Consider the following 12946-nt stretch of genomic DNA (forward strand, 5'->3'; position numbering starts at 1 on the left):
TAGGTTTGTTACACCCTAGGTGTATTGTAACTCAAGCCATACACACGCACAATTTTATTTGGACATATGCAAATTTATGAATTTCCACTTGGAACTAGAGCGTTACCACATGTTTTGCTAGAACTTATTTTTCTAAAATCTTATTAGTTATTTTTTACTTATTTTTTCTCTTATTTTGTTAAGAGGCAATACAATCTTTTAGCATCAATAAGTAAACGTACTTATACGAACCCCAACAAATAACTTATTTCCCCCCCTACTTATGACAAAAAAAAAAAGAAAAAGAAAATATATAAATGACATTTACCAAACATAATCTTTGATATTTATAAGAAAAAAACTCACTTATACGTTAAAATAAAGTCATTTGCCAAATATGCTCTTCATGAGCATGAGGGGGTGACACGAGCAAAGTCTCTATCTGTTAAAACAACTTGCTAAAAGTCTCCAGCTTTTAATTCAAAGACACACATGGAAAATGGCATGGACGTATTAACAACTTTCACATAGTCTAGGGTTGTTTTCTGAAAAGACCCCTTTAAATTATTGCGAATTAAATAAAAAACCGAAGGAAAGCGAAGGAAAAAGGGGAGGGCGGAGAGAGAGAAGCGAGGCTGCGCTCTGGACCGGAGCTGGCTCTTCAGAATTCAGAAAGCGAGGTTTCTTGAGAGAGAAAGCGAGAGAGAGAGAGAGAGAGAGAAGCTGTGACGCTTGAGAGGACCTCGATCTAGGGTTTCTCCCTCCCGTCACCGATCGATTCGGGTAATCCCCGCGCACATTCACTGAGGATTTTTCACGAATTTATCGTCGTTTTCGTCCGTGTAATTGTTTGTTTCTTCGTCCTTCTCCTCATCTCTTTGTCGAATATTGTAGATCTTTGCACGCTGATGCTTTCTCTCGCTTTGTCCTTTCGCCCTCTCCCGCTTTATTGAGATAGCGAAGAAAGATTCAAGGTAGGTTTCCGTTTTTCAAAATTCTAGTTTGATTCCAACTTTCTTTCTACTTTTCGAAAAATCCCGGCACAGTTTGGAGCGAATTGTTTGGGGGTTTGTTGTTGCCCTGCTGGGAATTAGGGTTTGGGTATGTTCCCTTGTGAAATCGTATTGAATTTCTCGATTATCTCTGGTTTTCATGTGGGGGGTGGAAACGTGATTTTTTAGGGGTTAGCGTGTTTTTACTTTCACAATTTTCATGAGTTTGTTAAAAATGATTAAGTAGCTTTTTTTTTTGTTTTTCTTTGTTTTTTGTTCTGGTTTCATTGCTTGTTGTGAAGTTGCCTTCTAGGGATCCCATTATAGTATTCCCCTTTTCCATCTAAATCATTGTTTATTGTTCTTAACGAAGAATTGCAACAAATCATTATAATTTACAAGGAATTATAGAGCATAAATGACTGCTCCATATTTTTTTTATTTCCAAAGTCGAGAATATGAAGATGCTCGGATTATAATGAGATTTAATTTTGATGGATTTGCAAAGTTGAAGTATGGATGACTATTCGTATGTTGCTAGGCTAAGCAATAATTAATTGAGACTAGGAGTTTAATATGCATATCCCTAGGGGATAAGTTGAAGCTATCTGTTGAATGTCTGTAGCTGGGTTGATTGGTACTTTCCATGGACATTTGTTGTATTGAAGTTTTGTTGCCTATGCAAGTAAAAATGAGCGGGCTTCTTCTCTCTAGCAAATGTAAACTGGGTTTTTATTTCCTTAAGCTGTGTTTGGTTGGAAACAAAGTGACTAAAACTGGAAGTGGAACGGAAATGAAAAACATATGCCTTGTTTGGATGGGGTTAATGGCGGGTAAAGGAAGGTAAATAAGCTTATCTTAGTTTGGAGTTCCTTCAAGAGAGGTGACATAGTTTACATCTGTTGACCTCCATTCTATGTAATTTGATTCACCCCAAGTTGTGGTGTGATTCACCTCAAATTGTGGTGAAAAGGAAGTACAAGACTTTGGGCTATCATGATACAAATCCAACGGCTAAGAAATGATTGCCCTTCATTCTTTTTACTGAACTCCCAAACATGATTATTATATTTCCCTACTTCTTACTTTCCTCTCCTTTGCCTTATTTCCCCTTCCCTTTTTTCCCTTCCCTTCCATTAGTGACCTCCCAAACATAGCAATTCAGAAAAGAAAGGAATATGATACATTCTTTTGGGACATAGGAAATTGGAGAGAAAATTAAAGAGAAAATGAAAAATCATCGTGAAACTTAAACTTGTGCTAGAAAAACTATAAGTAACAGATTTCATGACAAAGTTTGTACTAAGTGTATCTACTTTTTCGTTCTATTTTGTATGTAGTATATTTTGTCATTCCTTGTTATTTATGTAATTACCTTTCTTTCACACGCATCCACATTCTGAACAATAAAGCATGAAACAAGTAGTGTGTGCTGCTAATTTCTTATGGTCAGCATGCATACTTGACAATCTGAGAGGTGACTATATGAGATCAACCAATCTTTGAACTAGGAAACTTATGTCTTTTCACAGAGCTGCTGTTGTTTCACTGACTGGGTGCTATTTCAGCTATTCTTGGTTGTCTCTGCGATAAGATTCTACTGTCCTTAGGAGAAATGCAGATTCTGTGAGATTGTTAGAGAATTTAACGGAGCCAAATTGTGTTACATAATAGATTTCGTTGACCTTAAAAAACTATTTTTTTCTCAATAATACATCAGATGCAATTGGATGCACATACATATAAGCAGAAAGAAGTTTTAAACACAAGAATTAGTTCTTTGAAGGAAGGAATTGCATGATAACTTAATTTTAATGGTGATGTAATCAGGATCATAAATCTGCTCTTATTGCTATTGTTTTTTTAACTCTGACCATCTTGCTTTTCTTGTTTCTTCTTCTTCTTCTCTTCTTTCTTTTACTTCTATTCTGGATTCATCCCCTCTCATTCTTGCTTGTCAAAATTTATGATTACCATAAGACACCTAGAACACACCATGTTTCATGGGGGTATGATGAGTCAGGAAGCTTAGGTCTGAGCTGATGACATCTATTTTAGTCTTTGGAGATTCTAAAGTACTATGTTCGACAGTTTGAGTAAATTGAGTATAGTTGGTACCCAATGAATGTGGCGCATTGAGCTGATTTTTTGTGTGATAGCTTGTTTGTTAATTGGTGCAACCTCTTGATGTCAATACAGAAAGATAACAATTCATGCTTACATTGGTTTTCACATGTTTTTTTATGGACATTGCATCTAATCATATGTAACAATCAAATAAATTAGATAAAAACTTTGCATGAAAGGTATGAACAAAATTTGACACTAGGCTACATTTGGTGAGTTTAAACTGCTATCTAGGCTTGGATAAAGCTCAACATCTTTTATTTGCATGTTTATTTTGTCAACAAAAAGAAAGAGAAAATAAAAGCAAAGTCCTTGAAATCTTGAATGTTTTGTGTGCATGCATCACTAATTACGTATGTGTGCCTGCATGCATGCATGAAGTAAGCACAATCAAATGCATCCATGTATCAGTTTTACTCTAATTCTTATTAATAGCGTTATTATTACCAAATATAGTCTGAGAAGAGAGTGGTCGTGGGAGGCTAGATTATTCTTGTATAAACTAGTTGCACTACCGAAGTTGTAATCTTTGAGAACATATTAACAAATCCAGAAAATTGCCAAAGCAAATATTGAAAACCAATACAAGAAAACTAACATATGGATGGTCATAGTGGCTTAGCCAACATTTATCTATGGCCTTTTCTTTATGTTCTTCTTCTTCATATCACTGTTTTGAACCTCCTTACTGGTTGAGACTGAGATGCTAGAATTTTTAGATCTGTTGGCAAGAGTTTGTTAAAGCACTAGCCTGTTTTCAGCAGATATACACTCTTGCATTTCGCACAATAGAAAAGATTTCTCCTGGACGATTGAATATAAAGGTAGTTGCCTCTGTACGTCTTTAAACAGTGAGCAAGTGGAAGCTCTGGTCTCATGGAATTATGGTATGCTAGCAGGACACACACTAATTGGTTACTCGACTTCATTAACTACTTCCAAGAGTCATCGGTTAAGACTGCTTGTGCCATACGCCCAAAAAATTAGGGTTTAACAAACCAAATCTAAGTAGTAGGATTGACAGATTGGACTTCTTTTCCTTGATTTTGAAGATAATTAGTCTAATTTTGTGCTTGACTACCCCAATTGGGCACCAATGCGATGATCTGTTAGTCTCTAGACTCTCTACCTTGATTACTGTCACTATATCACTATTGATTCTGTCAATCTCCCTTTTCTCTGTCTGTGTTTTCCCTACTTAAGAGTCTATATTAGTTTCAGGGAACCAGGTTGGATATCCATAGAACAATGTGACTCAAGTGTTAATTAATTCGGCCTGATTTAACAAAAATGTTTTACAATAAATTCAATCAATACCGATTTTATAGTCCTTCAAAAAGGGCATATAAAAATGTAGGGGCTTTCGTTCTTTTTTCCTTCTTGGGATCAGCATATGGACAATCCTTATAAATACTTTAGTAGTCCTTGATGTGCTTCAAGTCTTAAATAGGGCATCATGCTCCTTAGAAATTTGATTTTATTTATTTGCATATATAAACTCAACATGATCCAATAATTAAATAGTTGCAAGTCTCATAGCTTGTTCCATGATCAGGATTCAGATTTAATCTATGAGTCGAACTTTCTTGTTGCCTGCATACTTTATATTATGGAGTTTGTACAGGAAGATTAAAAGACACATTATGATGCTAGCAGGTTAAGAAGATGCCAGTTCCCAGAACTATGTTCATATATGTGTCATATCCTAGCATCTTTTATTTTCTTCGTATCTCATTACTGGAAATTATTTTAAGATCCAGTCATTCAACTTTTCCATTTCAACATAATTGTCTTACTTTCTGATGCTCGAGTGTGTTTGACCTGTCTGGAAGCACCTTGTTATATATTAATGCTGTTCTCGATAAGTGGAAAACAGTTGGAAGTGTTTTCTCATCATTATGCATGTCAGAACAACATATAAGAACAGTTCACAGTACAAATATTTCACAATTCACATTATAACTTTTAGCTCCAAATTTTATATTGCTAAGATTAATCTTTTACCTAATTAAGTGGAGAACAACTACTCATATTTTGAGGGTATTTATACTTCTAGAAGCCCATAGTCATGAAATTAATCAGTTGGTACAAACTAATATCTGTAGTTAGAAGATAAATTTTTGCTGTATTAAGTTGGGGTGACAGTGGTGAGAAGCACAGACACATACTATGTTTATTAAATTTCCATCAACATTTCTGTTCATTGAGATCACCAAAATTTTAGCCGAAAAATGTTATTGTTGATAAGTAATAACCATGTGGTTAAGCTCGACTCTATTATATTTTGATGGCTCACATGGAGTTCTATTGTGGGTTTTATTTTCTTTAAACATTTCATCAACTTTTACTTATCCATGAGATTTTATTATTATTTCCAAAATGTTTATGTTTCTGATATTGCCAACTGATAAGCTAATGTTTTATACTGCAGATGAGTGGCCACATGTAATTGGTATCATTGTTACCTACCTCGGTCATTCAGATATGCATGCAGAGCATGTTACAAATATGAGATGATTCTATTCTGTTACACAATATGACTCTTGAAGATTTCTTTACTCTTACTGAGATGAAGAATGGCTTTGTATCACTTGCTAGAGTTGAAGAGCTGATCTCTATTATGAAACAGCAGAAGGATTGTGTTGTGAGTAATATCAGCGACACAGCAAGACAATGGTCAAGTGTCGCTAGCACATTAGCAGCTACAGAAAACAAAGATTGTCTTAGCCATTTTGTTAAGTTAAACGGGCTGTGTTATCTAAATCAGTGGCTTCAGGAAGCTATAAAATGTAATAACGGTTGTGCAGAGATTGCTGTTGAAGAATTGTTAAATTCATTATTAGGATCACTGGAGAGGCTTCCAGTACACACAAAAGATTCAGTTGCTTCTGGAATTCAAATAACTGTTGAAAAATTGGTTGGATCGAATAGCCTCAACATCAAGGAGAAGGCAAGAGCCTTGTCGGAAAGGTGGAAACATGCAGTGGAAAATGATGTTAGTTACCAAGATATAAATAAAGATGAAAAATGTGAAGATGAGAACCCCAAATGTCCTAGTGACACTGGCACAATTGATGCTGTGAACTCGAGGCCTCCAGTTTTTGAGAATCCTACAAGTAGAGAAGGGCTGGAAGAAAATAGTTGTAAAGAGGACTCTGCAGGGACTGGAAACCACTCCCACAATTCAAATGTGGCTGGGAGCGCGGAGGCTTCCCAACAAGATAATACTGCTGGGGTACAAACTTCAAAAGAAAATCAGACTACCGCCACCTTAAACTCAGTAGTCACAAATTCCAATTTAAAAGATATGGATGTGTTGCCTTCAGTTCTTGTTCCAAATTCTTGTCAGGAGAGTATGTCTGGAACAGAGGGTTCTTCAATCTGTCCTGCAGCTGAGATTGCCTCTGGCACCACATCCTGTTCAAATGTTTCGGGAGATATTGCTGACGACCATTGTGATGCTTCTGAGTTTAAAGATGACAGTGTGAAAGACACAGAGATGGAGGTGGATACAGACGGAGGTAGCCCATCTAAGTCTGATCAAATGGAAAGCTGTAAGGCTAACCCGTCTTCTTGCTTATCTGTTTCTTCACATGCACATAAATCTGGGCGCTCTGTATCTTGTAGTTTTGATGCCACAGAGATTAAGTCAAAAACATTAGAGAATACAGAGGCTCTGCCAAGGTCTGCAAGTATCGATTGTGACGTACCAAAGTATTTGAGAAATATGGAACTCAAATCTGATATGCAAGGTCTGTTGAGTAATAGGCCTAAGCTAAGAGTAAATGATGATCCAGAGACCTCTCCAGGCAGAACGGAAGAAGCTTTAAGTGTACGTGAAGTCAAAAGGTTTGGTAGTGATTCCAAACTGGAAGTTAGCAGGGTAGCTACTGTTGGTCCGCAAGATTCTTCAAAACCAGCAGACAAGAAGTCAATTACCGGGATGGATGATACATCAGAGCTGGGACTTGAATATGGAGAGATTGATGCACTGGAAGTTGCAAGGCAAGTTGCGATTGAAGTTGAACGTGAAGTTGTTGATTACAGAGAACCATTCTGCAGCTCTTCACCAGATGGCAATTCAGAAGAGGACACACGTCCCCAGTTTTCTGTTGGCCAGCAGGATCAACCTGTAAATGAAGAAAAGAATGGGAGAGGTTCACCTCCTGGTGAAGATCTTGACGATGTCTCATCACCAAAGGCTGACAATCAAAGAATTGCAGAAGCAGATGTAGGTCCTGATAAATGTGAAGAGGATGTAGAAGTGTCAGAACAAATAACTCATAAAACAGTCGATAAGACTGAGCAGAATAGATGCGTCTTTGATCTGAATGAAGATCTGAGTGAAGATGTTTGTGTTGAGGAATCTGATCGCCTGCATAACTCTACTCCTAATAACTCCATCAATGCAACTACACCAATAGTTGTCTCTGCATCAAAAGGAGCTCCAGTTTTGCCAGTTAGCCCTCTCCGCTTTGAAGGTGAACTTGGTTGGAAGGGATCTGCGGCCACAAGTGCTTTCCGTCCTGCATCTCCTAGGAGAACTCCAGATGTTGAAAAGACATCTTCTGGTCATAAACGGAAAGCAAACTTGATTGAGATCGACTTGAACGTGGCAGAGAGTGGAGATGATGTAGTTGATCCATTCTTAATTAAACCCACACTTGTTTCCTCTGGTATTCTTTCTCGGGAAGATTCTGTCGAAGTCAGTTCAAGAAGAGAGGACAGATTCAAGTTGGACCTTAACCGCCACAGTGATGAGGATGTGTCGCTGTTCCCTTCATCTTACTGGAGTCTTCCGCACCAAAATGGGGATCGGACCATGTCACCTGCTTCATCATCATCTTCGAGACAACCTACAACGAGAGACTTCGACTTGAATGATAATCCTAACTTTTTCGACGCTATGGGATCTCGTAACCTCAGCAGGTTTTCATCAAAGAACCCAGCAATGCGTTCCAGCTCCAAACCTGACAATCCTGGCATCACTATAATGGGTTCCAAAATTACAGAAACAAAGAACTATCTGGATGAAACTCCTCTCTCTCTTATGGGGAATGGACCTAGTGTTGATGCTACTGCTACAGCGTTGAGGCCTATGATGCCATATAGTCATATTCCGCATCCTGCTTATGGGTATAATGGGGGGCCTGTGATGGGGCCTCCAATGCCTTTCCCATCACCATTTTATGCACCTGGGAGCATCCCTTACATGGTAGATTCTCGAGGCGCAACTGTTGTACCTCAGATTCTCACTACGCCAGGATTAAACTCGGCAGCTTCGGCTATGCCACCTTTTCTTATGAGCGTGCCAAACACATCGCCTGGTTTGAATGGGGCAGGGTCGTCCAAGTCTGGATTGGACTTGAATTCTGGTTTTATGCCCCTGGAGACTGGAAGCAGGGAAAGTGGGAATTTTAAGAACTTTTTCATGCAAGGCCACAATGGTTTAATGGAGGACCAGGCGAGGGATGGATCACAGTTTGCAGGTGCGCCGGTGAATCTGAAGGAATCGGATCCAGGATGGGAGCCATTTACTCTTGGGTACAAGCACGTCACTTCGTGGCAGTAGTTTCATGCACCACAAAAGATTTTGTCTCCGTATAATTCATCCATGATATTTACTTTCTCAGTCTCCTTCAGTTCAGTCTACGAGAGATGCCTTCGGTGATCCCAATGGATTATTATTTTACATGATAAATTGGCCATCTTAAAGCAAAAGGATGGGATGATGTAACCGTGTTGGAATTGACTCCAGGGATAAAAGGTGAATAATGCTAGTAATAGGTGGTTGATTATAGTGATTGATTGCAAAAGAAAATAGAGATTGTAGGCATGATTTATTGTTATTACAATGCTTTTGTTCTCCTTGTTTAATATTATAGGCGGTTGAAATGGGATTACGTACCTGTACATTTCTCGTGAACATCCTAACACAGTGAAACGGTTGGAACCCTTTCTTTCTTCTGCCCATCTGTTTGTGAAGATCTGATTAATATATTTAGGGTTTACTGGTAATGAGTTGTTGCCTCATGTCCCTTTCTTTCCATATTCATATCGTCGACGTGGAACATTTACAGTATTTGTTTCGGTTATCTGCAGTTAAGTTTGCATGGTGTATGAGCTCTTTTACAGCTGCTTGATAATTCTTTTGCTGCTCTGTTATCTGTTATATGCAAAACTGCAGGTGATGAGTGTGTTTTGCTTGTTGCCCTTAAATTTGTGTCTGGGCATGGTTGTTTGCTTTACACAGTGCATGGAGCAATCTTCCTTAGCCCTTCAAACCTTTTTAAAGGAGTGATGATATATTATCTTCTTGGACAAAATTTTGTTTTAGACTCATTTAGAAATTTAATTTCAAAAATCGACCCTTTTCAAATGTAATTACAAATTTTGACCTAGTTTTAGCCACCTAGCTGAAACTGAGTCGAATTTTGTAATTAAAGTTAAAAAACTTCACGGGATTTAAAATCCCGGGAAGTTTTAACCATTGATTAACAAGCTCATTAAGCGGGCCAAATCTTCACGGGATTTCAAACACGGGATTTCAAATCCCGTGAAGTTGCAGGCCAAATTCCAGAGAGCGGTGCTCTCTGGTGAGGTGGCCTGCAACTCCACGGGATTTGAAATCCCGTGGAGTTGAGGCAGTGCCTATATAAGGCCCACGCGATAACAAATCACGTTTACCTGACCCCTTCTCTCTTTGCTCCTTCACCACCAAACCCTAGACCTTTATATTACCGCCCCCTCTGTCGCCGCCGCCGCCGTCCCGCCGTCGTATTGTCCACCGACCATCGTCGATCCCGTCGCTGCCGGCACCGTCGGAGTTCACTGGAAATTAGGGCGTCGACAAATTTTAGGTAAAATCTTAATTTTTTTTTTAATTTTTCTCCTAATTTTTTTACATATTCTCACTATTTCATGCTAATAACTTGATTAAATTTAGATTTTAAAATAAAATTTGAAATATTTATGAATTTTGTGAAGAAAAATTAAAGAAATTTGTGTATGAAGTTAGAGGGGAAATTATTAAAAATTATAAAAGTTAGTGTATTATAAAGGTTTGACATTTGATTAAAATTATGGACGTCTAAAATCGATATTTAGAGGATTTAATAGTAAATAATATTTTTTGTGTTTTTCGTGTAATATTGATATTTGAAATTTTTTACTTTTCAAAGGTAACGATGAACGGTCGAATCGTAATTTTTTGTTCATATGATGGAAATATTAACTATCTCGAGAATAATATGTCCGTATATGAAGGAAGTGTGACGAAGCCGTTGTTTATATCAAAATCATGTACTTCCGATGAATTTGTTAATAACTTATACAAACTTACATTAACCAATCTACTTGAGTATCACCTCAACGTTATTTATAATTTTCCTGTTACGGGGAACGGAACAATCGACATTCAAATCTCAAGCCACTATGATATGAGTCTTATTGGAATATTGCATGACGAGAAGCGTCCTGTGGAATTATTTATTGAAAAACATCACAAAAATTTGGTCAAATCGGTGAATCATGACGGAGTATACTCTCGCATGTTAGAGGACATTGAAGTTGACTTCGTCGACTTTTTATCTCCGCAACAAGATATAGGATGGACACAGTCATAATACTTGAGCGGTCCTTCGCTTGTGGGCACTTCAAATGCCTTCGATGATAGCACTCCCCATCAAGATATAATGCCTTCCACACGAGTGACAATAGAGGATGATAATGCAAGTGTCGAATCCGAGGATGATGACGAAGTGCATGACTTACAAATCAATAGCATGACGTGTTTGGTAGATCGTGATGAAGGGGACAACCAATATATTGACCGATGTTACTCTAACAATGAGTATGTTGTGTTAGAGGATTCGCCGCCCGATGAACTTCATGGAGAAGAATGAATTAATAACTCCACGATAGAAAGTATTCCTATCGGCACTAATTTAGATGATGATAAACAAGGTGATGACTTCTCATTCAGAAAGGACGATCTATTTGAAAGCAAGGAGAAATTGATTCATGAGCTTCGTTTGTGGGCCGTCCAAAAAAATACCAAGTTTAGGCAGACAAAAAACAATGCAACAAACTATAATATAGTTTATTTTTACCGCAAAGATGGCGAGGAAGAAGATAGTGATGGGCACCGCGACGGCAAACAAAATATCCTTGGAAGCTTAATTCACGCTTGGGGGTAAGAGTAGACAGACAATTTAAAATAACACACTACAACGGACTTCACACATGTAGCAATTCTCAATTAGAAATGAATCATAAACACACGTCCTCCTCTTTCTTATATCGATTGATTATATCTAAACTAAGGGAGGATATTGATCTAAGGCCAAAAGATATTCGTATTTTAGTGCATAAATTGACCAACTTGGATGTATCATACAATAAGTGTCGGAATGCTCGGAGGAAGGTGATGATAAAAATATTCGGAGATTAGGACAAATCTTATGAGATCTTACTATATTATCTCGAAGCACTCAAAAGAGAAAATTCGGAGACAGTCTATGAAGTATCATCAGACCCTATTGATGGCGAAGAACGACAGTTCACACGTGTATTTTGGACATTTGGGCCTTGTATTGAGGGTTTCAGATATTGTCCTCCTCTTCTTAGCATTGAGGGGAGAACTTTTGGGATGTATGTGAAATTTTACAGTATGATTATGAATTTCAAGAATGTATATGATTAGATTGTTCAAATTTGTTACTTTTGTGAATCGATTTTTGTTTATATATGTAATTTTCGTGTGTATTGTTTGATTCATGATTGAATTTTATGAATATTGTTGTAATTCAGTATATATTCGCAGATTACAGATTTTTGGTTGGATTTTGATGTATATTAGTGTGAATGAGGCGGAGATTTCGTGTGTATTATTATGAATGAGGCGAAAATTTTCATGTATATTGTTGTGAAATTTTATTTATGTATATAAAAAACATGCACCGATTCTGTGCATGTTTGGGGCAAACCCATAACTCCACGGGATTTTAAATCCCGTGGAGTTGCAGGTCACCTCTGCGAGAGTGATGGTCTCTGGAATTTAGCGTGCAACTTCACAGGATTTGAAATCCTGTGAAGTTTAAGCCTCATGAGATTTCAAATCCCGTGAAGATTTGGCCCCTTCAACGAGCTTGTTAATAAGTGGCTTAAACTTCACGGGATTTTAAAACCCCGTGAAGTTTTTCAACTTTATTTACAAATTTCGACCCAGTATTAGCCAGGTGGTTGAAACTGGATCGAAATTTGTAATTAAAGTTGAAAGGGGTCGATTATAGAAACCAAATTTGTTAATAGGTCTAAAACGAATATTTGTCCTATCTTCTTCCGACTACTATGGCGCACACAAGAAAGGAGAGGAATAGTGGAATAAAACGGCTAATAAAACGGCTAACGTATGCTCTAGAACTGAACTCTTTGATATTTGTGACCTTTCGTGCTCTCTTTATTGACCAATTCGTTCACTGTTACTATTACTCTTGCTCGTTTGGCGTGTCACTCTCTTTTCATCAATCTTTTTGAAGGTATATATAGCATATAAAAAGCTGACCTCTGATTACTAGGGATCTAAGGACATGCACGATCATCCACGTAAAGAACCGTTGTGCTTAGCATTTGAACCAACCACGCGACTAAGACCTATTTCGTACGGGCAGTAAGCGCGTAGGAGTTATTTAGTTGAGAGAGGAATTGGTTCTTAACGGAGGAGATTCTCCGTCTACGATGAGAAGTGTTCTACACTCGAGGGCATGCTTAGTCAGGGGATGAATGGTGGTGCTTAGGCGCTAGTTTCACTGCCTTCGATGATGTCAATCTTTCGCGACCCCGCGAGC

At 37.9% G+C, this 12946-nt stretch overlaps 1 protein-coding gene across 2 annotated transcripts; it reads left to right on the forward strand.

Moving 5' to 3' along the window:
- LOC109837716 lies at positions 566-9116 on the forward strand. 2 transcript variants are annotated; one of them, XM_020406056.1, is made up of 3 exons: positions 566-762; positions 874-953; positions 5530-9116. In XM_020406056.1, exon 3 carries the CDS (start codon positions 5635-5637, stop codon positions 8668-8670), a length of 3036 nt encoding a protein of 1011 aa, XP_020261645.1. In that variant the 5' UTR covers positions 566-762; positions 874-953; positions 5530-5634; the 3' UTR covers positions 8671-9116. The 2 variants fall into 2 exon arrangements, with proteins under 2 accessions (XP_020261645.1, XP_020261646.1); XM_020406057.1 differs by lacking the exon at positions 874-953.

The sequence above is a fragment of the Asparagus officinalis genome, chromosome 4 (genome assembly GCF_001876935.1).
Source record: "Asparagus officinalis chromosome 4, Aspof.V1, whole genome shotgun sequence".
NCBI classification, from domain to species: Eukaryota; Viridiplantae; Streptophyta; class Magnoliopsida; order Asparagales; family Asparagaceae; genus Asparagus; species Asparagus officinalis.